The following is a 27025-nucleotide window of genomic DNA, read 5'->3' on the forward strand; positions in this document are numbered from 1 at the left end:
ACAATATATTTTCTCTCTGTCAAAAAACACGCACACATGTCCCATTTTCGTCTCCGTTTGTGGTTTTCTCTTGGCAGCAGATTGGTGGCGGTCAAACTGAGTGTGTGTGGAAAAAGGAAAGATCACATGACGGTGGCGCTCGTCAACGTGTGAAAAATCTCAGAGCGACGGCCTCGTTGGCGTGTAGAATTCACAAAATGGCAGCGGTGGGTGTCGCGAAACAAAACTAACGAGCTGCGGCGCTGTTACAACGGGCACTTGGAGCAGCCGCACTCCAGAGCAGTTTCCATCTCCTCGGAGTACGAGGTGCCGTCGGTGCAGCGGAACACCACCTTCCTCCTCCTGCTCTTGGTGACGCCGCAGCAGACGCCCGTGGGTGCCGCCGCCTGGCAGGACCGGGGACAGTCCATGCGGGGAATCTTGCTGGTGGACGTGCACGTTCTCATGGCGTGGTGGCGCTTCAGATGCTCCCTCACCATCTCCCCTTGACATGTGAGCTCTGGACGTTAGTGGAGAACAGAAACAACGAACATTACATTTACTGAAAAATCGTAACATCTTGATATCATTTTGCTTTTGACTTCCACCTCCATGTTACCTGCGTCACAGGTGGGTCCGGTGTACCCTGGCTGACACTGGCAGACGGGCTCTCCTGACTCTGACACCCGACACTCTCCGTGTCCACAGCGCTGCCCCCTGCAGGCTGCAGGCTCCTGCCGTCTATCACAGAACTGACCCTGGTAACCTTCGTTGCACTTGCAGCTGTAGGACTGACCCTTTGGCACACACAGACCGTGAGCACACCTGGAGACGGAGGAATGAAAGAGGAAAGACAGGTGAGAGGAGACGGGTATGTTGCAGAGGTGTGTTGATGGTGACTGCTTTAAGACTGGCAAGACTGAGTTATTTGTATCACTTAAAGGCATATTCCGGTGTAAATTTAATCCATGGTCTAAATCACAGTGAAACTGTGTTAGACTCCCTCTCGAGAGATCAAGTTAGCAGACCGCTAATTTACGGAGTTTTATCAACCTCAGAAACGACCGCACGACAACAATACACTGCAGTAAATGGATCCAAATATAAACCGCCACCAAAAAGCCACAAATAATGCTCAGAACAGCACCAAACTTCAGCAACAGTACAAATAGGGTCTCAGCACATAGTCCGGGGCATCTAACCTCCGCTAGCTTAGCTGGATTTCTATTGTGAAGCTAAAAACAGATTTCAACTCTCCTCCATCAGCTTCCGGGTCGGGGAAGTCCCGACGCGACGATTACCGAGTGCGGTTAGAAATGCTCAATTCCGTTCTTTTCCCTGTCCGCTCTCGATAATAACTGTTATAAACTGGCAGGTAAGACACATATGAACTTTGATTACTTTTCCATGGAGTCATAATCATACATTTTCATCCATGAGCCGCGGAACTCTACTGCACTCGGTAATCGACTCGTCGGGACTTCCCGTCAACAGGAAGCTGCTGCAGAAGAGTGGTAAATTTAGTCAGCTTTTCAGTAGAAATCCAGCTAAGCTAGCGGAGGTTAGATGCCCCAGACTATGTGCTGAGACCCTATTTGTACTGTTGCTGAAGTTTGGTGCTGTTCTGAGCATTATTTGTGGCTTTTTGGTGGCGGTTTATATTTGGATCCATTTACTGCAGTGTATTGTTGTCGTGCGGTCGTTTCTGAGGTTGATAAAACTCCGTAAATTAGCGGTCTGCTAACTTGATCTCTCGAGTGGGAGTCTAACACAGTTTCACAGTGATTTAGACCATGGATTAAATTTACACCGGAATATCCCTTTAATTCTCTATAATGACGAGTGACCAGGACGCACAAGTAGGGCAGCTAGTCTCATTTTGTGACCATGTAACCATCAAGTCCTTTTAGATAAAGACACAGGAATTTTTTGGAATTGTTGCTGTTTATTTACACTTTATCTAATATTTCATAGCTATCTGCAGGGTAACTGTGCGACGACTAGCAGGGTTAAGTGCTACATGTGATTTTCTGAACATAGATCAGTCTGTTGGAACGTGGCCTGGAAACTGGAGGAAGGTCAGGAAGACCAGCAAGGACCAGTTAGTAGGAATGCAGAGATGCAGTTTACCTTCTGGGTACTGCAGAGGTGTCCCTGAGCAAGGCACCGAACCTCTAAATGTTTAGTCCACCTGACTACATCGCTCCATACATTTGACAGATGGATTGATACCTTACTGAGTGCATGTGTGCAGGTCCTGTTTGTGCCCGTGTGAGTAAAACTACATATTCATGAAGAGGAACAACAAAGCGTGTCGCCGTCTTCTTCTTCCTCTGCTGCCTCGCCTCACCTGCTGTTCTGACAGGGGTTCGGTGCCGTCGTCTGGTCACACAGAGCCCCGCTGCGTCCAGGAGGACAATCACACGTTACCCCCGTCTCTCCGCCCTCCCTGCAGGCGCCCTGAGCACACACGCTGCAGGAGTGACACCCAGCGCGAACGGCATCACCCTGGTGACGGAACGAGAAAGAGAGGAAACACTGTTATTGTTCGATCGCTATTTAGCAGGAAGATGCTTTTGTGCTTTTTGAATCTCCCCCATCTAATCACCTTTGCCTCGACCCCTTGAGGCTGCGCTCCTCCCGCCGCTCGGAAACTCAGGTCCTGAGCCTCGCCGTTGATCCGGACGTTGTGGATGCAGCCGTTGAAAGCCTGAGGGGAACGTTCTGGGCCGGGTCGCAGACCTGAGGCCACCACCTGAGATGGAACGCCTGGGAACAAGACGGGAAACAAGGCAGGAAGTTACGGATAAAGACGAAGGAGAAGAAACAGGAGAAGCTAATTGAAACAAGGATTGCCTGATTACTGTGACTGTACACACTTCACTCATCTCTTGCTTCATTCCTAGTAGATTTTTATTAAACAACACAGGGTTCCAGCAATAATACAGCATCGCACTGCAGCTCTCACTGTTGCACAATAACATCGTGTTTCCTTCTAGAGCTTGAGAAAAAAAAAAAAGAGTGTTTTTTTTGCCCCGTTTTGAGGAAAATTTGAACAAAAACAGCTTCATCTCCTCACCACATCCCTTGCTGCGATTTCGTGAGCATGTAAGTGTGTGTGTTTGAGTGTGTGTTTGTATGTGTGTGTGTGTGTGTGTGTGTGTGCGTGCATTTGCATGATGTGGCTGCCTGTATTTGTATGTACCCATGCATAGAAAACATGTCATCACGACCACAAAAAGGAAGTTAAGGGCAGGCGAAATAACATCCGTGTGTTTGGAACATGTGTCTAAAAACGAGGATTGATCTGTGTGTGTGTGTGTGTGTGTGTGTGTGCGTGTGTGTGTGTACCTCCTATGTAAAGCTGGGTGTTGTGGTCGACGGAGGGCTGACGTGCGAGCTTGCCCAGGCTCTTCGGGGCACCGTTATCCACCACCAGGCTCAGCGAGCGGTTCTGGATCAACAGCTCGACCGTGTGGAAGAGCCCGTCATTCACCGACTCCACGCTGCAACAAACACACACACACACAGAAACAGAGGAGGGGGGGATTTTCAGTATGGTTCCTATTATGATAAATTACTGTTGAATTCTACACCAGACAGGAGAATTAGGGGAAAAAAACACGATAGAGCAAATTGGAAATGCGAGACACAAAACAGACTCCCGACATTTTACAAGTCAAACATTTTTGTCTTTGTTTTGTTGTGTTTGCAAATCGACCAAACTAAATGATCGAGGAATTAGGGAAATCTTTGTTGAAATGTTATTCTCAGACAGAAAACAGACTGATTACATCCTCGATGCAGTTTTCTTTTGAAGGGGGGGGATTAAAATGCGCCCTTGATCTCGGGCGCAGTTTCCCAACGTGGGGGTTGAGGCCCATGATGAGTCTGATTCTGATGTGCAGCAGCAACCTAAAAACTATATAATTAAATGGGCAGACTCAACCAGTTTGGACCCTTCGCGTCAAAGAAAGAGGCTCTTACTGCAGCGCCGAGATGTTTTCGAGGAAATAAATGTTTCCACTGCAGACGAGCCTGCAGCGGACCGGGATCGCGACCTTTTGCACCGCGTCTGACCCGGGGAAGACAGCGTGTGTGATCGTGTGTGCATGAGATTCCCCACTAAACGGTTTTTGCTGGAGGGGAGACAAACAGCTATAGAGACAGTGGTTTGGCCCAGCCGAGAGAGGGAGAGAGCGCGAGAGACGGAGGGGGAAAAGAGAGGTGGGACAGCGGGGTTGGTAAAGTTGACTGTGCCTCCGTTCACCCAAGTTCTTCCTCCCCCGAACGCGGAGAAAACGAGCAGAACATCAAAAAACACAAAAGAACAAGTGAAGCCGCTCTTTTTTTCTTTTTTCCCCCCGACGGCGGTCTGCTCCAGACTCCCGCCGCTTAAACATCAAGACAATACATCCCTTTGTCTGCCGCCGCTCATCGGCTAACTAGCTAAGGAGCCTCAAGTCAGCTTTGATTGACAGCTGTTTATAAAGCGCTCAGATTACAGTGATGTTACATTAACAGCCAATGGTGCGGGAGCTTGTGAGTTCTGGAGGCGGGCCAGCGTGACTTTCCCTACAAAGTGCTGACCGTGCAAAAGAAGAAAAAAAAAACAAGGGAGCGGAGCAGCTGCAGTAACATTAGAAGAAGAGGAAAAGAGATAATGGTGATTAAAGAGATGGAGAAAGAGATTATGGTCGGGACGGTGAAGACGTAGAACAATACGAGGAAGGAGACGGAGCACGAGAAATGGAGAAAACAAACAAAATCCAGAACAGGAAAGAGGAGGAACGTGAAAAATACAATCTTTGTAAGAACTTTATGACACCAAAAAGGAAACATCCGACATTTTGGATCCGTGCCGAGATGGGAGAGATGAGCAGTGAAGCCACTTGTGTGATCAACCAGGCTAAAGAAAACATACTGCTCTCCTGCACTTCAGCATTTAGCCGGCGGTTTTTCTAAAATAGGAGCTCCTGCTTCACCCGAGACCCAACGCAGACACATACATGGTTTCCATTAGGAGCCGTGTAATTTAATAACGATCTCAAACAGGCCTGCTGCAACCCAGCAGAAGTGACGGTCCGCTAGCCTGAAAGATTAGCTCTCTATCTCACTCTTCACGTTGTTCTTGTCTTTAAACGTCTTCTTCTTCTTCTTCTTCTCTTCTGTTTCTTCCCTCACCTCCTCACTCCTGTCATCTCCTCCTCTCCTCTCCTCTCCCTGACAACGGCTGCTACAACTCCTCAAACTCTTCTGAGGCTTCTCCGCTTTTCGTTCTACCGGCACTTCATCCCGCTTTTTTAAATCTGTTCAAGTGTCTGGAAAGTTCAATAAGACGCTCACACAGCCGAAGAAATTGTCAAACTGATTTTGTGTGCAGGTTTCAGATTCACTCGCTCGTTTTGAGACGCACAGTGAGTCTGCTGCGACGACGGAGCTCCACCGGGTGGCAGTAGACGACTAAAGGTCGGAGATTCTGATGTCCGAGCATATGCAGGAGAGAGAGAGTGTGTGTGTGTGTGTGTGTGTCAGGTGTCTCAACCAAAACAGGTATTTTAAGCCAAACCACTCTGTTTTTCTAACCCCAACGAATTGTTTTTTGTACCTAAACCTAAGCGGACCATCGGCGCGTCGTCGTGACGAGAGAGAAATAGGACATTCAATCCAAACAAACACAAGAGAGCAACATGAAGAAACTTTAAACTTGAACTTATTTGTGGTTTTGCAGAAACTTACTCGTAGCTTTAACATTTATTCTGGTTGCAAAACGAGACGAGATCCAATCGTGAGTGCACGCGCCATATCTCTGCTCTGGTTCTTAAGCAAACAGCACTTCGCCTCCGTGTGTCAGGAGCACTTCCACTTCTTTTCCTGATCAATACACGCATTGTTAAAGTCTGCATGTTGTTCTGTGTGCGTGCGCCTACTTAGGTTTGTATTTCAGGTTGTTTGAAGTCGGCCCCGTTGGCCCCCGTGCATCGGTGGAAAAAAAGAAGCCCATTATGGAATTCAATAAAAACAAACACACAGCCGAAGCAGATTTCAACTGCCTCGCTCTCTCTTACTCTCATTGTGTTCGAACCAAACCCACAAGGGACGTCAATTTCCTGTCAGTCCGGAGTCAAACACACGCTGAACGAACACACACACACACACACACACACAAACTTCACTAAAAAAGAACTTCCTAAAAACCAAAAACTGGCTTTTTTTTCTTAATAATATAACTGAATCAAACACAAGTCCAGCAGTAATTACAGGTCAGTGACTGAATCTCAAACTGAACAGAATATTTGGATCTGGAACAACGCTGCAGATCCACTTACACTGTAAAATCTAATTAGGCGCTGCTATCATTTACTTTCAATGCTTCGAAACCACATTTACAGTGTGTGTGTGTGTGTGTGTTTCTGTGTGTGTGTGTAAGCGCATGCATAAGTGTGTTTGACAGTGAACCTTGTGTGTTTGCGAACTCGCATGTTTTTGTGTGTTGTGTTTCACTACATGTGCGTCTGCGTGTCCTCCATGCGTGTCGGGTTGTGTACGTGTTTGTGTGCATGTGTGTTTAGCAGCCCGATCTGATTAAAGTGATGTTCAGCAGACAGGCATCCCACTCCCATATTGCCGTGGTAACCTCAATTAGTCGCCGCTGAGACTGCAGCTGCTGAGCGGCGAGCGCCTTCGCTGTTTTTCTTTCCTTCGCTTCTCCAGCTTTCATTAAACCGGGCCGCTCCGGTTCAGAAGGAATTTGTACTTTTCAGGATTCGGTGCCTTTTTTTTCTGATGTAGACTTTCAGGGGACGAGCGCTCCTTTGAGGTTTCAGCGTTGAGACGTTTGAAATGCCTCTGAGCGTTTAAAAACTATAATGTTCAAGGATCGTCTGATTGTCTGCTTTGACCGCAGCGCTGTGGTTTTTAAAAAAGAAGATTCAGGTCAGACATTCAGTCACTTCTACTCGTTTCAATCAGGGGATGAGATCAGTTTGTAAGACTTGATATCTGAAAAGAAACTACACGTAGGAGTTGCATGAACGTGACAGTCTGAGCATGAATGAATGCTGTTGCTTTCTTTTTAAGATGCCAAACATCGACTGTGTCCATGTGTGATCAATAAATGAGGTTGGACACAATTAAAGGAACGCCTGTACGATGTATTAGAAACCGAAACATGTTACGCTGGACGTGTGTTGATTCAATCTGTCAGTGCTTCTGTCAAAAAAACCATTAAACTCAAAGGTGAACCTAACGTCTCCTGAGTGTCTTTGGATCTGTAACTCGTTTTAATTCACTTTCTGGATAGTTTCCCTTCAGCCTGGTTTTACTGTGAAGTTTGGAGAGTCTTCTTTGAGGGCATGTTGAGGTGGACAACATCTCTCAGATCCTAAATCCTTCAACACCAACCGACATCGTGTCCTCGGGGGTCAAGACCTTCTTGTTTGGGGCACGTGATCCCTCACTGGCTTCCCGTCCATTTCGACAACTGACCCAAAAACGTGGATTATTTGTGTTTGTAATCAGCGTTGTCCTCACATCCTGTCTTCCTCCTCCCCTCCCTCTTTCTCTGCATCCCTTTCCATCTTCTTCTGTCTAATTATCCATCATCGCCCCTCCTCATCCTACTTCTGTCCCCCTTCTGTCCACTCAGCCATCCATCACTCCATCTCTTCCTTTATCTTTATCATCTCCTCCTCCTCGGCTGCTCGCTGATATATAACAGTAGTTGTGCTCTCTCTGACCTGACGGGAAGGTCAGTGCGGCGTGAGCAAAGGGCAGCGCATTAATATAAACCAAACGCACCTCACACACACCTCTCGCCTCACACGCACGTTCATGAAACATTGAGCATGCATAACCAGCTTCCCTCTGCTGCTGATGAGGCCACAGCGAAGGACTTTCTCTCTCCGCCTTCTTCTTGTTCTCTACAGATCCAAAGCTCAGCCACTTGTCTGCTTCTCCTGCATGCTTTTATTTTCATTATCATTCCCTCGGCCTTCCTGCTTTACATCTTCCCGTCCAGCCTGCTGAGATTCATCGCTCTCTATCTTCTAATCCAATTTCTGTGTTTCAGCGGGGGTTGTACCTCCCGTCCAGATGTCGTCCGAGCAGACGTGCGTGCGTCCGATAGGTGTACGCCCATACATCGTTTATCTTTGCATTCTTTCTGTGCGCTTGTGTGTGTCCGTGCACGGCGCTCAGCGGGTCTAGATTCTGCTCCGGACCTCCTCTCCGACCCGCTCCACCCGTTTCTTTTATAGAACAAACTTGACCTAAACTCTTCGGTTTCCAACCACGATAAAATTGGCATCTGAAAGCCAAATTGTAACTGTTAAAACTGCAGCGACTCGTGATTTATCATTTAACCAGAATTAGCTTGACACAAGTGTGTCTTGGTCTGGCCTCGGCTGCTACATTTCAGCTCGTCATCAAAAAAAAAAAAAAAACCTGGCTCGAGCGCGCTTGCCCTCCCCGGCTCTCTGGTTTCTGCACAAGATAACCGACCCAGGGATCGTTCAGAAACATCCCGGGGACTGGCAGCGCTCCCTGGCCCTCAGTCGTACGACCGCAGTAACTGTATGGACGGTGCCATGTTCCAGATCTGCCAGAATCGCTGTGCTCAGACTGCGGTGGTTAAACGGTTACGCCATTCTGGACAGTATCAGCTGAATGGTGGCAGGACGCTCCGCTGTGCCTGCCTGGCCATGTGGTTCGAGTCAAGTTTGTGATGTTTTTCCAAATTAGGGCAGATAAGATAGACCGTTTGCAATGCTCAGATTCGTGCAATCAAAAGATGGCACGTACAAAGGGCTGCATGAGCCGCTTGCGGTCAGAACGAGCCGCGAGCCTGGAGCTGGGCCCCGTCTCCCTCCAGACTGCTAATGCTAAACATAACACAGAGACAGTGTTTACTTAGTGCTTAGCATCGTGAATTGGATTCTATGGATCTCCGTTTCTCTCGCTCACTCTTAATCGGTCATTTTTCTTGTTGTCATCCTTCTCGACTTTCTCGTGTTACCCTCTTTTTTCCCCCCCCCCGGCCTCTTTTCTGCTGAACGCTCTCTGCATCTCTTATTCAATCTTTCCTTTTCCACACTGCTGTACATCCCTCTCCGTCTTCATCTGTCTCTCTTTTGCACTTTCTTCTCTCTGATACTCAGTTTTTTTCATGCACTCCCTCTCTCTGTCTGTCCGTCTGTCTACCCTCCCAGGCGTGGCCCGTGTCAAGTTAACGCGACCAGACAGGGATAATTCCCTGACTCACTCTGCGGTTTACTTTTCCCCTCTTCTCTTCCCCCGTCTCTCACTCCGTCCCTCTGTCATCCCTCACTCCTCTCCCATCCATCCTGCTGTTCAACCGGGTTTCACGGTCTTTTCATTTCGACTGTTTCTGCCCGTCTGTTTTCTGCCCCTCCCGTCCTCTCCTCTGGCGGGCGACCTGTTCTTCCCGGTTATCTATTTATTGCGTTGTCTGCTAATTCACACACGCCCTCCCTTCCAGCATCAGTCCTTCCATCTGTCTTTTCTGGCTATCTCTCCATCAAAGTCTGCCTCTCAACTGATCAATCTTTCTTTTTTTTTATACATCCATACGTCCATCTGACTGTCCTCCTCTCTTTTCCTACTCGACCTTTTCACCCCTGCCTCCGCCCCTCCCCATCCGCGCCAGAAGCTAATTAGATTTACCCAATCGTTTCCATTCTTTCATTCGATTCTTCCTTCCGCTCTGACCATCCCTTCCTCTTGTCCTCTCCTCGCCTTTCACAGTGTGTCACGTATAATGAACATGAGCGCAATCTCTGCTAAGGTCATATTGTGGGTAAGTGGTCCGTACACTTCCACCCACCCAGATTACAAACCGATCTCATTCATGTGGAGAAACAGAATCCCGCCGCAGTAATGGAAAGTGCACAGACGGCACAAAACAGCTAACTGGAGCGGGTGGCAAGCTGTTGTCATGGCCAACAAAAACTGTGTTTCTACCCCAAGTGACCTCTTCAGAATATATCCTCCCTGCTGAAGTGTCCTTGAGCAGGTCGCGGTCTCTAACAGCTCCGGGGCTCTACAGCTGACCCTGCGCTCTGGCCTCTCTGCTGGGGGGGTAAAAAGAAATTCACCTGCGTGCCTCGACACAGCATCACATTATTATTATAATTAAGCTGTTTGTATGCATCAGTTTATCAAAAGGTCAGTGAAGACATTTGCCAACACAATGTGACGCGAAACAGACCCGGCGCCCGATGTGCTGCTGAGACGATGCTACAGTCCACGACGGGAAGTCGCTAGTCCGAGTTTAAGAAGCTACAAAATAGATGCAAAGACTTCCAACAAAAGCAACTAAAATATTTCTATGTGCTTGTAGATTATTACGGTTGTCACCGGCTTGTCGGAACCACAGGTGACCATATTTGGACAAGCTGGGAGGAGCTGCTGATTGGATCTGACTGAGAACCCGATGACACGTCATGGTCGTGGCTTTAGCACCAGTTTTACTTTAAATGCGACCATAATGTATTAAAGGGATATTCTGGTGTAAGTTTAATCCATGGTCTAACACACCGTGAAACTGTGTTAGACTCCCTCTCGAGAGATGAAGTTAGCAGACCGCTAATTTACGGAGTTTTATCAACCTCAGAAACGACCGCACGACAACAATACACTGCAGTAAATGGATCCAAATATAAACCGCCACCAAAAAGCCACAAATAATGCTCAGAACAGCACCAAACTTCAGCAACAGTACAAATAGGGTCTCAGCACATAGTCCGGGGCATCTAACCTCCGCTAGCTTAGCTAGGGAAGCTATTGGGAAGCTAAAAACAGACTTCAACTCTCCTCCATCAGCTTCCGGGTCGGGGAAGTCCCGACCCGACGATTACCGAGTGCGGTTAGAAATGCTCAATTCCGTTCTTTTCCCTGTCCGCTCTCGATAATAACTGTTATAAACTGGCAGGTAAGACACATATGAACTTTGATTGCTTTTCCATGGAGTCATAATCACACATTTTCATCCATGAGCCGCGGAACTCTACTGCACTCGGTAATCGACTCGTCGGGACTTCCCGTCAACAGGAAGCTGCTGCAGAAGAGTGGTAAATTTAGTCAGCTTTTCAGTAGAAATCCAGCTAAGCTAGCGGAGGTTAGATGCCCCGGACTATGTGCTGAGACCCTATTTGTACTGTTGCTGAAGTTTGGTGCTGTTCTGATCATTATTTGTGGCTTTTTGGTGGCGGTTTATATTTGGATCCATTTACTGCAGTGTGTTGTTGTCGTGCGGTCGTTTCTGAGGTTGATAAAACTCCGTAAATTAGCGGTCTGCTAACTTGATCTCTCGAGAGGGAGTCTAACACAGTTTCACGGTGATTTAGACCATGGATTAAACTTACACCGGAATATCCCTTTAAATAAACGTCATAATGTAGGAGAAGAAACTGTGATTGGGTAATTTTTCTTATAAGCTTATATAAAATCGCCCCCTGCTGGCCATTAGCAGAATGCACTCTAAGGCACCTCCACATAAACACTGTTACTACCATGATAAGACTTGTTAATTTCTCCCCTTGAATGTCGGGTTTGCCTGATTGACGTGTATTAATTACATCTGATCAAAAGCTTGACTCCATTCACTGCATTCTTTAAGAAAGGAAATACATGGAGACATGTAAAGTCGTCTAATTATAACCGAAAAGTAAAACGCCTGCAGAACAAGCCAAAGCCGAGCAGAAGAATGTAAAATACACATTTTCCTGTGGGAACATGATTTTTCTTTCGGAAACTATTAAAAAAAAAGAAGAAGTGAAGGTTCAAATGAATCATAATTGAGATACCTGATGCAGAAACAGTCTTATCCCTGACAAAGTAAATTGTGGCTTCAATTTTCTTTTCCCACAGCTTCTTGCAGGATTTATAATATGAACTAACATGCTAATCCTAAAGTCAAATTTATTATGAACCCGCTGCATGTTATCATCAGAAGCAGCGAGGCTACCGGTACCTCCTCCTCCACCTCCTCCTCCTCCTCCTCCTCCTCCTCCTCCTGCGACCTTCTCTATATCCACAGAGACAATAGGACAGAGAACGGCCAAAACCATAAGGCGATATGTCACAAGCTAAGAAAGCCGCTGATTGAAATATAAAGAAAAGAGGATTGGAGAGTAAACGAGAAAGTAATAAGCTCTCTCCCTCTGTCCTCTCTCCGTCTTCTTTCACTTCTTTCCCTCCATCTCTATCTCCCCTAATTCATTCACTCACACCAACATCTGTCTCTGTCGTGTCCTTGATTTGCAGCTGGCATTATTACGCTGACTGCTGCAATCATTCAAAAGTAGCACAAGAAGCATTTTCATTATCTGCATAATACCTCGGTGTAATTACCATAAACATGAGACCACGGTCAAGATGATTGGTAGCCTCTGTCTCACACCCGTGGTATTGTTGGTGCCTTTTCAACTCGAGGGGTTTTTTTTTCGCGGTCCTTTCCGAGCCGGACTTCACGCTGGAAGTTATTTTCCATCCGAATTTTAACACCTTCCATTATCTGCCACTGCAGGGAACTCTGGAAACTTCAGCTCTGTTTGGACTGGCAGAGCAGCGCCCACTCTCTGCCGTGTAGCCATAAACCAATTTCCCCTTCGTTATAAAGTATAACAGGAACGCAAATAACGAGTGTGATGCTTCACTTTATTACACATATCTTCCATCCAGACTTAAAGGTGTATTCTGTAGAGTGAGGCCAGATTTTTGAAGGTAGCTTCGGCGACATATTTAACCAACAGCTGTTGTTTTTTACAAGCTGTCCTTGGCTGTAGCTAGCAACCGTTAGCTGGTTAGCTCATGGCTCAGTTAGAAATGAACTCGGATCACAGCCTCCACTCAGCAGAAACGAGTGTATGGTCGTGTTTGTCTGTTTAGTGCAGAAAGCAGAGGTATGGGTATTTAATTTCTAATATTTTGTGAGTTTATTAAACTACAGGGAGCTCTCGGACTGTTGCCTCCTGCTGGTATAAAGCGTTTTTACAAGACAGGACGGGTCAGCACGTTATCTTCAGTAACATCTCTGCAGCACGATACGTAACGTCAATGTTCTAAAACTTAAATTCCGGCCATATCTAACCAAATGAAGAGGCTGGCAGTCAATCATCTCGTCTGTAGTCTTGCAAATGACTTGTTACCAAGTGTTTTATGCATCGTTCAAACTGAATATCCCTTCAGACAACGCGTGGTATCGGATCTCGTATCATATATCCTTCTCACATCTCTCTCTCTGCCTCTTTCTTCCTGCCACAGACAGCGACGACGGAGAAGCAGACAGAATCAATAGGAGCCAATCAGCACCAGACGAAGATGAACACGGGCCCTCTCTCGCTTTTCTCACCGTCTGCTTTAAAGTAAAGTCAGGCAATCCTTCGTATCTCGTCTCTCTTCTTATTCTTTCTCTTTCTCTCTCTCTCTGTCGTACACCTTCAGCTCTTTTAATGCTCCGGTCAGTTTTTTTTTGTGCTTCTGCAAAATGGCGATGCAGAGACAGTCAGTGACATGAAATGCTGCGTGGTAATGTGTTTTATGTTCTAGATCTCAGTCAGTTTTTCTCTTATTATGCTAAATGCCACCAGAAAACAACACTTATTGTTCATGGCGGTTTGTGAGGTGTGTCAGAAAAGTAACCACAATAGAGATTATTACATTTTATGCTCCGGCAAAAAAAAAAAAAAAAAAGCCACATGACCACATTTTTTTTGTTGCTTTCTTGAATTATGATGTCCAATAGTCTTTTTTATGGGCTGAGAGAACTCCATCACCCCTCCGCCTTCTTTTTTAAATCGCCTCAACAAAACTCCAAAAGTTTATCTGCCTTATTGAAGTCAAACAGGGACACATGTTTTAAATATATGGCAAAGCTTTTTGACCGTGGTGGTTCCACTTCTGACAAATGGTTTAAACGCTGAGTTCGAGCTGACCGGCTTGCATCAAATCATATAATCATAGCTTTCTTAGTTTTCACTGCATCAAATGGCTCCTGACATCTTGTGGATGTGGATTTAACCAGGCTGGGTTTTGACTTACAGTTTGACTTGTGTTACTCAAAACTCTGGCAGTGTCTCTAATGATTATGTGAATGTGTGCTAACCTTTCGAATGATTGTCCTTCATTTCTTGCATGTGCTGTTTGTTTGCAATGCCACAAATTGCTACACGTTTGTTTCTCTGCGTATATTTCATAAGTAACGACTGGAAGCGTCACCTCCCTTTTCTGGATTGGCGTTGCTGTTACCGTAACTTACCGCGGCGATATCCATTCCTATGAAACCGTAAGTGTGGTGGATGATATAATATCCACAGGCTTTTCTCTCAGACTAACACACTGAATGAGGCCTTTTTGTTTCCTCCGTTTGAAGTTTCACCTGCAGCGACTTCTGTTGCGTTTCACTTCACTCGTACGTGTCGGTCTCTGGGTGTGTTTGTGCGCTTTAATGTGGACGTAAGAAAGATTACGTGCCAGTGAATTTATATGTTCATGGTCAAATCAGAGCCTTCTTTAAAGAACTGTATATAAAAGCCGTGGAAATGTAGTTTGTCTAAATGTGTTTTTTTTGTATTCGGGGTTTAAAGCACAACCTTGAAGCTCTGTAATAATTACATCTTGCAAGTGTTTTACAGTTCAGTAGCTTAAATCTTTAACCGATGCTGAACCTGAGCTGTGATCAAAAGCATCTTCTGCACACGTCTTTCCTTTCAGTGTGTGTTTAAGAGCTTTCTACCTTGAACTCCTGAAGGATCTGAATCCAGCACAACACAACTTGGATTTTGTAGACGAACTGTAAACTTAGCGCTTAAAACGAATGTAGTATGAACGAGTGCGCATGCTAAGCAATTAAACGAAATGATAAAGGTGTGTGTTCTACCTGTACACGGTGGTGGGCGGGTAGTTGGCGATGTCGTAGATGAGCCGGATGTGTCCCTGGTACAGCTCCAGCGCCAGCGGGTCGTGGTCCTCCTTGTACAACAGAATACCGTTGTCTTTATCTGTGGCCACCTGGAGCGACGTCAGCGAGAGTTAAAGAACAAGATATTACAACACAGATAAAACAGGCACAGTCTGTGAAAACTTCATATTTTCATTGGCAAATACTAAATTGTTTTGTATGTTCAAGCCAAATAAATTTTACTTTAATGAAAAAGATTTTCCCTACATGGATAATAAAGTACCTAACTAACTAATTGTTATTATATATGCTATATACAGTGTTGGGGAGACGTAAACTACATGTAGTTGAACTACGTAGCTTAACGACAATTTGCTGTAACTTGCTGGTAGTTAAACTACATTCATATTTTGTGCTGCGTCAAGTAATTCAACTACTTTTTGGGTCATTTTTTGTAGTTTAACTACTCAATTTACAAACTACAATTCTGACCAATAACATTATTTTTTTTATTTGAAAAAGACCTATATAATATAAATGTTATTTTATCTTTCTTTTAAAAAAAGGCATGAAACATGTCGTGACATGCCAAGCGAACGCTGCCTCTGATTGGCTCGCCTTGGCAGCACTCAAATGCTTCACAGAGTGGGCGGGTCTTTGTGCCAAGTAAGGCAGAGCTCATATGGCACAAGCATGTCATGGACAACCCTCCCGCTACCCCGATGTGCACCGAACACGCCAGCCTAACCACGGACATATCTGAGCACGTACGTGTTGGATATAAATGCATCTACAGACACGACCTACGTGTTCACATGTGAGCCCTGCAAGCCGAAAACAACAATCATTTTGACTTTTTTCGACTTTTTCCTCTCGAGTTGAGAGGCATATTTCTTTTGGCATGTGATTTTTTTGTAGGCTATTATATTTTGTTTCACATACACCATATGTTGATTTATTTAACGCTGAGTTACATGAGTATAATGAGTATAAGTAGTTGCTAAAGCTACTTTTTTTTTAGCAGTAGTTTTACAAACTACTGCCAGGCGGAACTACCTGTAGTTTTACAAGCTACGCTTGCAAAGTAGTTTCCCCAACACTGGTTATATAACACTTAATACGAATGCTATTCCTTCATGACAGTAAATAGATAAAGTGGTTCTGCTGCTGACTGCCGCACCGCCAGACTACAGAGCAGCTTCTGTCACCAGGCCATGACTCAGTTCATCCACTATAATAACTATTTTAATTTCACAAATCATTATTTTACACGAGAGAGACATTAAGTAAATAGCCAAATCTTCTTGCTGATGTTCTTGGTTAAAGAAAATGTGACATCAGCAGGTAAAAACTCCTCGTAGTGTGTTAAATGCGTCTGTAGCCGCTGTTACGTTACTGCAGATAATCATTCACCGGTTGTTTCTAACAGCTGTAACATTTGTGGCTCCTTTTTAAAAGCTTAAGAAGTGGTGAGATGTTTGAGGCGCTGCTGTGATCCGCTCCTTTGGCTGCAGCATTGCAAAAAAATCCACACAGCTCTGCCCTCAGGTTTTCTAAAGACCTGGCGAAGCACCTCACTGGCTGCGAGCGAGTGTTCAGATATCGTGTGTTGACGCAGCTCCGAGTCAATGAGAAATGAAATCGACTTCTGATCCGCGGCGGTGTGAAAATGAGGAGAAAATGTAAATTTCCGCCACTGGCGTCCCTAAACGAGGTCACTCTCGCCTCCCTCTCACGCAGACACACTTGACATGTCACACTCGCTCGCGTGCTCCGCTAAGCGCTAACTAACTAGCGAGTGGAAATGGGGCCAAGGGGCCAAGCACTTAACACTCTTGGCTTCAATGGAGCATGGCCAAGTCAACACCTGCTAACAAGCTGCTGGAGGAGAAAAGAGGAGATCGAGGCAGGCCGAGAGGAGAGAGGGAGGGAGAAATGTAAAGGAAGAAAGGGAGAGTGGGAGACAGAGAGGGAGAGTAAGGGGGCTGAAGAACGAGAGCTATAGAGAAGTGGGAGCAGACTGAAAGAAAAAGGGCGAAAAGTGTTAAAGAGAAAGAGAAAAAAACATCCAGTGATTTATGAAGTGCTGCGGCCCTTTCATTCTCTTTTTTTTATTTTCTCTCTCTTGCCTCTCAGTCAGGGCCTCTTGGTAGAGTTTAAACAGCCTTGGCAATGACATTGAAAGCTCTTGGCAGGGATGTAGAAGCACATGCACGCTCACACACACACACACACACACACACACACACGCACGCTCACACAGATCCAAACAGGTGGTAAATATCAATTAGATCGCTCCGTTTCTTGTTTCTCTTTCGCCCACTTTGCGCTCCTATTTCCAAAAAAAAAGGGGAGGAAAATATGTCTCTGTTAGGATTTAAACTCTCAGGTGTCCAAAACGTATATTCTGTGTGAATGAGTGTGTGTGTGTGTGTGTGTGTGTGTGTGTGTGTGCACGAGCAGGAGAGCTCAGTGTGCGATGGAAACAGAGGGTGCAGCAGATGTTTGCTTTGCTTTGTCGGCACTAAGTCGTGCAACTCTATAGGCTTGATTTCGGCGCTCACGTCTCCGTTTCAAGCGGCCCCGAAAATGTTTTTCCATGTAGCGCAGCAGAATACGGCTTCTGCACTTTCAAAGGTCGACACACGTGACAGGACAGGACGGGGTGAGCAGGAACAATTTCTGTGTTTGAAAGCGTCAGCAGGGGTTAAAGGTTAAAGGTCGACCGTACCTGTAATGAAATGTGCGCCGTGGGCCGGAGCTTCGCGCCCGGCAGCTCCACGAATCCGTCTCTGCCCAGGAAGTGAACGGTGGCCATCTTGTCACATTTGCTGCCGTAGAAACTGGGCATGCAGCGGCAGACGGGCTCCCCAGCAACCACCAGGCACTGGGCGCCGTTCTGGCAGTCGGATTGGTCGCAGGGGCTGGTCTGCAGCAGGATCATTGGCGGAGGGTTCTCGCAGAACAGCCCGCTGGAGGGAGGAGCAGATTAAACAGGAGATAACTTATTCATGGAGCTTTAATGGGGTGATTTGCTGTGTCTGCTTCCCCTGATAAAACTTGTTTGGTACTTCCTCTTTGCATTTCATTTGGGTATCACATGTTTGAAGCTGGAAAAGGTAGAAATCCTGAAGGAGATGAACTCCCACACAGGATCCGTCTCTCTTCTGCCGTCTCTCTCCTTTTTCTGTTTCTTTCCTGCCATCACTTCCTCTCTCTCTCTCTCTCTCTGTCTCTGTCCCTTGTGATGAATTTGTTTCTCTCATGCCAACAGTCTTTGCTATAATTAACCACATGGAGCTGCATCTGCTGCACACACACACACACACACGAGCACACAGTGGGTCCAGACAGTCAAGTGTCTGATTATGAGGCGCCATCTGTACCTCCTCCCCGTCTGGCCCCGCGGTGCGTCGCGGCGCGGCGCTCGTGTCTGTTCGAGCCGGCTTCCTGAAGATGTGTGTTCGCGACTCTCACCTGAAACTTTGCTTGCAGACGCAGGTATAGCCGTTGACGGCGTCCACGCACTCCGCTCCATGTTGACACTTATTCTCCAGACAATCATTATAGTCCTGCTCGCAGTGTTGGCCCACGTAGCCCGGTAAACACTCGCACCTGGAGCAACACGGAAAATATGGACGGGATTAGTGTGTGTGTTGGCGACCAGCTCGGCCTCACGACCGCAGATGCTCGACAGCTCAAACAGGCGACAGCTTTCAGTAATAAGCTCGTGTTTTTAGAAGCAACAAGTTTCTCACCGAGCTTTGTTCTCACTGTTAACATCCAACTGTGTGTGTGTGTAAATGTAAATAAGACGCTCGTAAGCTATTTGCTGCCGCTGTTGCTAAACCAACGGGCAGCAATTGAGCCGTTCTAAGAGAGAAAATGTAGATTTTAGTTTATTAGAAAATGAGGCAATTGGATACAATTATTAAATGTTCAGAGGAAAGTATTGTTATATTTATTATACTTGTGTGTATTAAGGCTGTTTAAGATCACTCCATGGCCCAGGAAACATACGGATGTAAACTTTTGAGGAGTTAAACTTTGTTTGATGACAAAAAGGTCGAATTCATTCTCACAATACGTGGCAGCATATCACCCGAATAACTGCTAATTACATAACTGTAGCCGCTGTTAGCGAGTTAGCTCAGTTAGCCGTGCAGTTAGCAGTCCAGGCTGGGAGTTGGAGCACCGAGGCAGCCTTTGGCGTTTACACTGCTAGCGCTGGAGCTTCAAAGCCGTACCCACGTGGAGCTAGCTGGTTAGCATGCTGAAATTCTTACTTATTCGACTTTAAGCTCAAAGGTTACAGAAAATATCTCAAGGTTCAAACAGAGAAACATAAAAAGATCAAAGTTTAACACGACGACCAACATAATGACGGGAGAAAAATCATATGTTGGAAGAAGAAGATGTGGATATAACTCACAGGACTGAATGTCGTCGTGTGTGAGTCTGTTTCAGTCGGACTGTGTTTGTGTGAGTCTGTCTGATTGTGTATTTGTCTGCTTTCTTCTTTCACAAAGTCAAAAGTCAGCTTTCAGCTCCTCGTCCTCTCTCCTGCTGTCACTTTGTCATCACTCTCAGTGACCTCCGACCCTTATAAGTGCTGACCCCCCCCGTAGCTGTCACTCACCTGTAACTGCGGCCGACGTGGACGCACTTTGAGTCGTGCTGACAGGGATCGAATCCGTGGAGACACGGGTCGACCACCTCCTCGCACAGGTCGCCTGGTGACAGAGAGCGAAATGACAACATTTGCATCTTTAGTAATTAAAAGGTTTGAGTGTGATGTCATTGTTGTTAGTACGCTGGGAAATGAAGGAGGAGAAAGACAGAACATATTTAAAAAAAGGAGGCGGAGGAGTTTCGACCTTTTCACACGTTCACTGTCAGCTTCAGATGACGGGGAGGAGAAAGAAAACAAGCGGGTGGAAAAAGAACATTTATAAATGTGTCTATCTTGTTCAAGGCCTCAGATAATGTGCAGTAGAAGCCCTCACGCACACACACACACACACACACCTACACACACACACACACACACACACACACACACACACTCAGAAGGAAGAGCATTATCAGCTTTTTCTCAGAGTTGATGGAGAAGAGGGTTAATAGGCTGTGCAACAGTGGCTAGGATGCACACACACACACACACACACACACACACACACACACACACACTCATATGCTCAAAGGGTGAGAGGAGTTAACAGTGTGTGTAAAAGCAGTAGCTGAAATCGGTCATATGAGGGACGAGCGGACTGAGAAAGGTCAAGTACATTTCCATCGTTCTCTGCCTGCTTTAATCTAATCCTGCCGCCCCGCCTCCACCTCCACCTCCGCCTCCACCTCCACCTCCACCTCCGCCTCCACCTCCACCTCCACCTCCACCTCCATCTCCACCTCCACCTCCACCTCCACCTCGTCTGTCTCCCCCGCTCTTCTCTCAAGTCGCTTTAAGACTCATGTTGTTCTGAGCTACAGTGTCAGTACGCCTGCAGCTGCTGAGAGATGACGATCTGCAGCGAATGTACCTAAAAATCTTCAGTCTTTGACTAACGCAGCGTCTTGACACAAAGAACCTGTGACGGAACAAAAAAGCTTCCTCCACTTCAAAACAATAGTCAGCTGATGTTTGAATGATGTAAACGTGCCACTGAGGCTTTCTTCCTTTCAAGGAACAATAAACTAACCAAAAAAAAAAGAAGGTTTTGCAAGTATTGAACAATTAGAAATGTTCAGCGCTGTGTTCCGTTCCACCCTCTGAGCGGAGGACTGGGTGGGAAAACGTCCCTGGAAGTTAATTTTAGACCCTGGTCCCTGCGGTGGAAATGCACTGGAGCTCCTCCAAAAGTTTCCTCGTCCCTGGAGAAAGTTCCTGCAGTGGAAACGCAGCCTGAGAGCTCCTATAGGCGGGCTGTTTCACACTCCTGTTACTCAGTTAAAGATGCCAACATTAATTCATAAACGTGAAATTAACTGTGGTTGTTGAGGATCATAAACATGTTTGGATTGATTTACCCATCGCTGTACGTGAATATCAATGCTTGTGCGATCTGCGTTATTGTAGATAATCTTCCCCAGAACGAGATATCTCAATAAAACCACCGACCAGATTTAATTTGAGTTTGTTGACTCGGATGTTTTTGCTCAGCATCATCTTCAGGTCCGAATGTCGCCTTCACAGACACTTTGTTCTGTGACGATTCACTTCAAACACTTGTAGTTGCATTTCACTTCAAATGTGTTGTTCAAATGATGAATGAGAACAAACCCTGATTGTTCTGGTGACCTCCTACAAGACAGCGTGTGTGTGTGTGTGTGTGTGTGTGTGTGTGTGTGGCGCCCTCAGACTCGTGCTCATTTGTTTTTCTTTAAAGCGTGACTTTTTTGAAGTCAGTAGAAAACTTCATATCAGCTCTTAAAAAAGAGTATTTTTCTTCCCCTCTGGTGCAAATGTGACGTGACAGTCCCGGCTTGCTGAGTTTGGAGAAAGAGCCTGAGCAACTAGCGAAGGACTGTCCTCTTAATGTGACACCTGATGATTACGCTCCGGTTCACCGAGCTGAGTGGAGCTTCAGAGCCAAAGGAGCCAGCTGTGTGTGTGTGTGTGTGTGTGTGTGTGTGTGTGTGTGTGTGTGTGTGTGTGTGTGCAACAGCTGTATGTGGTGAGGTGGCTGGCAGTGTGAGAGGAAGCTGTATGCCAACAACGATAATGACCTGGTGTGTGTGTGGCTGAGTGTGTGTGTGTGTGTGTGGGTATTGACCGTTATCCAGTGTCAAAGGGGACCAGCTGTGTGTGTGTGTGTGTGTGTGTGTGTGTGTGTGTGTGTGTGTGTGTGTGTGTGTGTGTGTTTTAGAGGACACTGTCACAGATAGAAAAACTTAACTTCCCAGTCAGCAGTTCAGCTCCGTCTTGCTCTCTTTCTCTCCTCCCTCGCTCGCTCGCTCGCTGCCCTTTATCAGCCCACTCTTTACCCTTTTCCCTCCGCCATGTTTACTTTTCCCTTCCCTCTCTGCAACATGCTCCCTCTCTACCGTCTCTCCATCATTCTCCCCTCTCTCCCTCCCTCTCTCCCTCTCTTCTTGTGTGATTGCTCTTTCACCCTCCTGCAGGAGCAGTTTCAGGTCACTGCGGAGAGGCTGTCCATTATAACTTACCATCCAGTAAAGTGGAAAATATGATTTTGTGTGTGGCGGTGGAGCGACTTGGTGACCCCGCCGGTTTCAGGAAGAACCGAGTGTAGAAATAGATTACGTGTGTGTGTGTGTGTGTGTGTGTGTGTACCTGTGTAGTTGGGCGGACAGACGCAGGTGTAGTTGTTGATGCCGTCGATGCAGGTGGAGTTGTTCTCGCAGTCGTTGTCTTCGCAGTCGTCCGGGTTCATCTCGCAGCGTTGGCCCTCGAAGCCCGGCGGACACACACAGCTGCACACACACACACACAGAGACACAAACACAACGCACGTTTTAAGGCCGGATCGGATCACACAAACACACACTCGCGCCGCTCCACCTGAAGGAAAAATCAATCAGCTGCTCGGCTTCGCTCGCCCTCAAATTCTTGCTTTAAGAGCTTTAAACGAAAACTCTTTAATCTGTATTCTAGCGGGCTTCATGTCCGGGTTCTTACACACCGCCGGAGCCAGAGCGCATCTATATTTAGTGGTCCGACAAGAGACGCCGCTTCATGCCTCATTTTATAGCAGAAATTAAATTTTAACTCGACTGTTGAAGGTTTAAACTATTACCGCCCCGCACAAGCCCTCCCTGACGATCCTCCTTTTGATTTGTGTCGTCATGTCGGAGGATGTTTCTCTGACGAACACCAGAACCTTTCAAACTAAAACACAAGAGCCGAACCCGAGAAAAAAAACCAAAACATGCTGAGATAAACTTTTTTTTCCTAATTTGATGCCACCGCTGTCGGCCACCGCCCACCTGAGCAACTCTAAAGGAATTATCAAAGCGTCTCCCTCCACCTCCTCCTCCCCTCCGCTCATCTTCCTCCCTCCTCCATCTTCAGATTAATTTCGCCCTCCTCCTCTCTTCTCACCAGCCCTTGATCTCTCCCTCTCTCTTCCTCCCACCCTGCGTATCTCGGTCCGGTTAACTCCTCACAGTTGATCACATGCACTCAAAAACACGCATCCACCTTTACACACACACACACACACAGAGTTTGATAACCAGCTCGCCCTCTCCCACGACTCCTTCTTCTTCTTCTTCTTCTTACATTTTTTTAGAGTCAAGTTGCTTTTGGGTGAAGAGGATTTAAAAACGAAGGTCATCCTAACACGTAAGGCACACGTGAGAAAACAACCCACACCGACACACACTCGGTCCGGAGACGGTGTGTGTCCTCCGTCCTCCTCTGCACCTGTAGAACCCACTCTGTTTCTTTTGTTTCACTTCTCACTTTGACTTTTCTAATCTAAAGTTACGCCCTCACAGACCTTTTCTCACGCTAACACTTATCTCACTCACTCCCTCTTCCCACACACACACACACACATATATATGATATTCACTGCTTTCCCCCACCCCGTCTGTCTGTCTGTCTGTCTGCTGCTTCTCAAACAAAAAAAGCTAAATTTAAAGCCAAGACTCCAAACACAAAGTACAGTAAGCCCCCTGCAACACAATGAGCTTATTAAATTGTTGTGACTAACATATTAGCAGCCGCTTGCCTACTTACACACCCAGCAGGCCCAGAACAATAAGAACACATCAGAGTCAAATTTCTCGTCAAAATAAAGTCCAAAAATGCTGTTTTTTGAGCTGCGGTCTGGTCAAAAAAATCTGCCAACAACAGTCCATGTGTTTGCTGATGTCACAAACAACGATCATAATCAATTAAACGCTGTGTGATTTCCATGTGGTTCACAGTTATCTCCAGACTCCATAAAGAATACACATGATTTTAAGAGTTGGTGTGCAGAAGGAGAAACTGGACAAACTTTGTGGTGTGGCCACAGGAAATTCTAAATCATAGGTGCCTTCAGGTAAATTCAGCATTAAATACAAACATTAAGATGTTTCTTTATATGTGATGAGTTTGTTTTCACATCCAAAGTGCGTCGTACCTCCCAACGGCTGTATGAACACACTGTTTTAACTGCTTCCACCTTTTACACCAAGTTTATATAACTACATTTACCAAAACAGTAAGAAGTTACTAATAAATTATGCTTTTTGTTGCCTGTGGAGAAAAGATCTACATTTTGAGACTTGAGACACTTTGTGAAACGCTGTCTGCAACAAATGATTTACTATTTGGGGCTTTATCTTAATTCGGCAACAGTTGCTAATGAAGATATTTCTTTCTTCGTGTAAAAAATGTAACCGTTTGTTTGAGTTATGTAATGTTGGGTTTATATTTGGAGCTGGGAAAAGAGATTCAAGGTGCATGTCGAGACACATTTACCGCCAGGTGTGAACTGTCGGGCTTTAAGCTGATCGGATCACAGAGAAGTCGCCTCTAATCAAGATATAAAACGGCCTAACTAACCTGACAGGAAGACGCACAAACATCATGAATTCACCCGTATTGGCTGTAGGTGTAATTACATTTTTGTGCAGTTACGTTTATAGGTGGTCGCTCGTCTACATAAACATAAAATAGAGAGAAGAAGAAGAAGAAGAAGAGAAGGAGGAACAATAAAAGAAACTGCACGAAAGAAAGACAACGAGAAGAAAAAGGAACAAAAGACATGAACTGCAGCTAATGTTGACGATGAAATGTTCCCACGAGAAACAGAAGACAAAGAAATACAAATGAGGGCAGCGCTGCCAGAACCGACCCGGGTCAGAGAGCACTGCTCCACTAATCAAATCCCAGTCCTGACATTTAAAGTATATAGTTTGACAAATGGGTTCCTGCTAAGAACCGAGGCTAATTGGAGTTACTGAACATCCCCAGCTGATTATATAACATGTTAAAATGTCAAAGGGCTCCGGTCTGCCCGTCTCTCCCCCGCGTGTCTCAGAGGACGCGTTTCTTTACCTGTGTTGGTATTAACATTAAGAGAGGATCCGTAAAGGGTAAAGAGAGCCCTAATAGCATTACCACGCGTGGACGTTAAAGGCCAGACGCACATCAAAGCTCCGCAAAGGGCAAAGGCCTCGTTAAGGGGCTGGCGGAGGAGGCGGATCTGGTTATGATATTTATAACAATTGTTTCAATCAGAGCGGCTGTTTGTCACGAGTCCGGGACACAGACGGAGTTTCCTGACAGATGCCGGCGACCCTGGCAGGCGGGCGGGCGCTCATGCTCGCACACGATTACTTGAATTAGTAATTTGGTTTTATTAGCCCGCTGGAACTCGTTACAAAGCAGCCTCAGGATTAACTCTGAGACTGCTTTGGTGAACGTAAATCCGCGACCATAAACCATCCAGTTTTAATTGAATTCTTTTTGTATCTTGTATCTTTTATGAACTGCATTTATAAACTTGTTTTTAATGACCGGTTTTTATTTTTTGTGTCTGTTTGTGTTTTGCATGTTTTTATATCACTTTAACTCGATGGCATTGTAAATAAAGGGGCATGCCCTCAATGATCTTAGAAGCTAGTTTGTGCGCGGATAATTATTTCGCACTCGCATTTGATTGTTTTTAATAGAAGCGATGTCACTTCCAAGGCTGCGTCCTCGAGCCCCTTCAAAGAGTTTAAAATATCGTGTATTTAATGATGTGGTTTGGTTCAGTTTAATGGCTGTTTTCTTAAAAATGTATCAAATTAAAAGTCTGCTTTTAATGAATTTTTACTTCTAAACAATTGGAGGCCGTCTTGATTACTTTCGGTCTGCGGTCGACAGCCAGAGTTACATTTTGTGTCTCTGCACTGAATTCCAAATTCGATTTAGCGTCTCGGTCCAAAAGGGATTAGTCACGAGACGACAGGCGACGAGGGGAGCGCGGCGTTTAATATTTCAGGTTGTGGCTATAAAACATTCAACATTTTTTCTTTTTACAGTTCTACTAAACATTTACTGTATTTCAAGCTGTCGGATTGTGGAGGAATAAAAGGAAAAACGCAGCAGAGGCTCAGAGGTGTGAGCGGCACGTCTGAGCTCCTGCACCAGCTCAACAACTGCCACGGAGAGGCTGCCGACCCCCGACGTCTCCAGCGGAGCAGCTCTGCAGCCGGGAGTCAAACTGTGATTGTGTTGGGCAGCTCCCAGGTGAGAATGTGTGAGACTGGATGAATGTGAAGCAGGAGGTTCCTGGAAGGAAGCGAGCGAGTGCGCTCCGGTTCTCCTGGATGAATGTAGATGAATAACGGGGTCGAGTAGATTATCGGCTGTGGTTCTCTGCTTCTGTTTCAGCTTTTAAAAAGGTCCAGTTTATTGGGATTAGATGCAAAAATGACTTTTTAAAGAGTTTATAATTAAAGAGTGTTATGTTTCTGTTACCTTGAGGAAGTCTGTCATGTTGCAGCATCGTGTTTCTACAGTAGTTCAGATCAGATCAGTTTTCCTTTTTCTTTTTAAATAGCAAACATGTTATAAATGCTTTTTTATTGCTTACTGAGTTATCATGGAGTGAATTCATTTCTCCACAGTTTAAACAAACTTATCTTTATCTTATCTATTACATCATTTGGCATAACTGCAAAGTTTGACGTGTAACAGAGTATAATTTCTATCATTTAAATTCTTAAATGTCTGACATTTGTCACAGACTGTTGTGGTCTTGATATCTCCTGGTTATCGTTCTTCCTGTTTCTCTGTTCTGTTTGACTCAGTGTCTTTGTAAATGACCCGTCAACGATCTCCCGAGCATAAATAAAGTTTGATTAACTGGACGTGTATTCAGTCTTACACTGCTTTGTGTGTGCAAAACTGTCAACACTGCATAAATCTACTGCAGTTTATTGTTTTTATTTTCTAAGATCCCGATCAGCAGCGTCCTACAGCTCAGCTACAGATGAAGCCGAGCTGTAGATGAAGTCCATACACACTTTAAAACATAGAAAACGGATCACACTTTTATTCTATACTGCTGCTTTTCAGTTCTGCAAGTTGAGAAACACTGACAGAAGTTTAAAACATCCCTGTAAGCGAGCGAGGAGGTCAGAGAGGGCGCGAGGATTTAATGAGCAGACCAAATGGGG

The 27025-nt window shown here is 45.7% G+C and overlaps 1 protein-coding gene across 1 annotated transcript in view; it reads right to left on the reverse strand.

Moving 5' to 3' along the window:
- The window catches only part of slit3 (slit homolog 3 (Drosophila)), a 265217-nt gene that overhangs the window by 1173 nt on the left and 237019 nt on the right, over positions 1–27025 (reverse strand). The window contains 10 exon segments of the mRNA XM_030396867.1: positions 1–499; positions 599–804; positions 2330–2487; positions 2588–2748; positions 3331–3485; positions 14879–15009; positions 17631–17871; positions 18377–18514; positions 19539–19632; positions 22197–22336. The exon segment at positions 1–499 is cut by the window's left edge and continues 1173 nt beyond it. Of these exon segments, the coding sequence (XP_030252727.1) occupies positions 246–499; positions 599–804; positions 2330–2487; positions 2588–2748; positions 3331–3485; positions 14879–15009; positions 17631–17871; positions 18377–18514; positions 19539–19632; positions 22197–22336 (1678 nt within the window). The 3' untranslated portion in view covers positions 1–245.

Source organism: Sparus aurata, chromosome 18, assembly GCF_900880675.1.
Source record: "Sparus aurata chromosome 18, fSpaAur1.1, whole genome shotgun sequence".
Classification (NCBI taxonomy): Eukaryota; Metazoa; Chordata; class Actinopteri; order Spariformes; family Sparidae; genus Sparus; species Sparus aurata.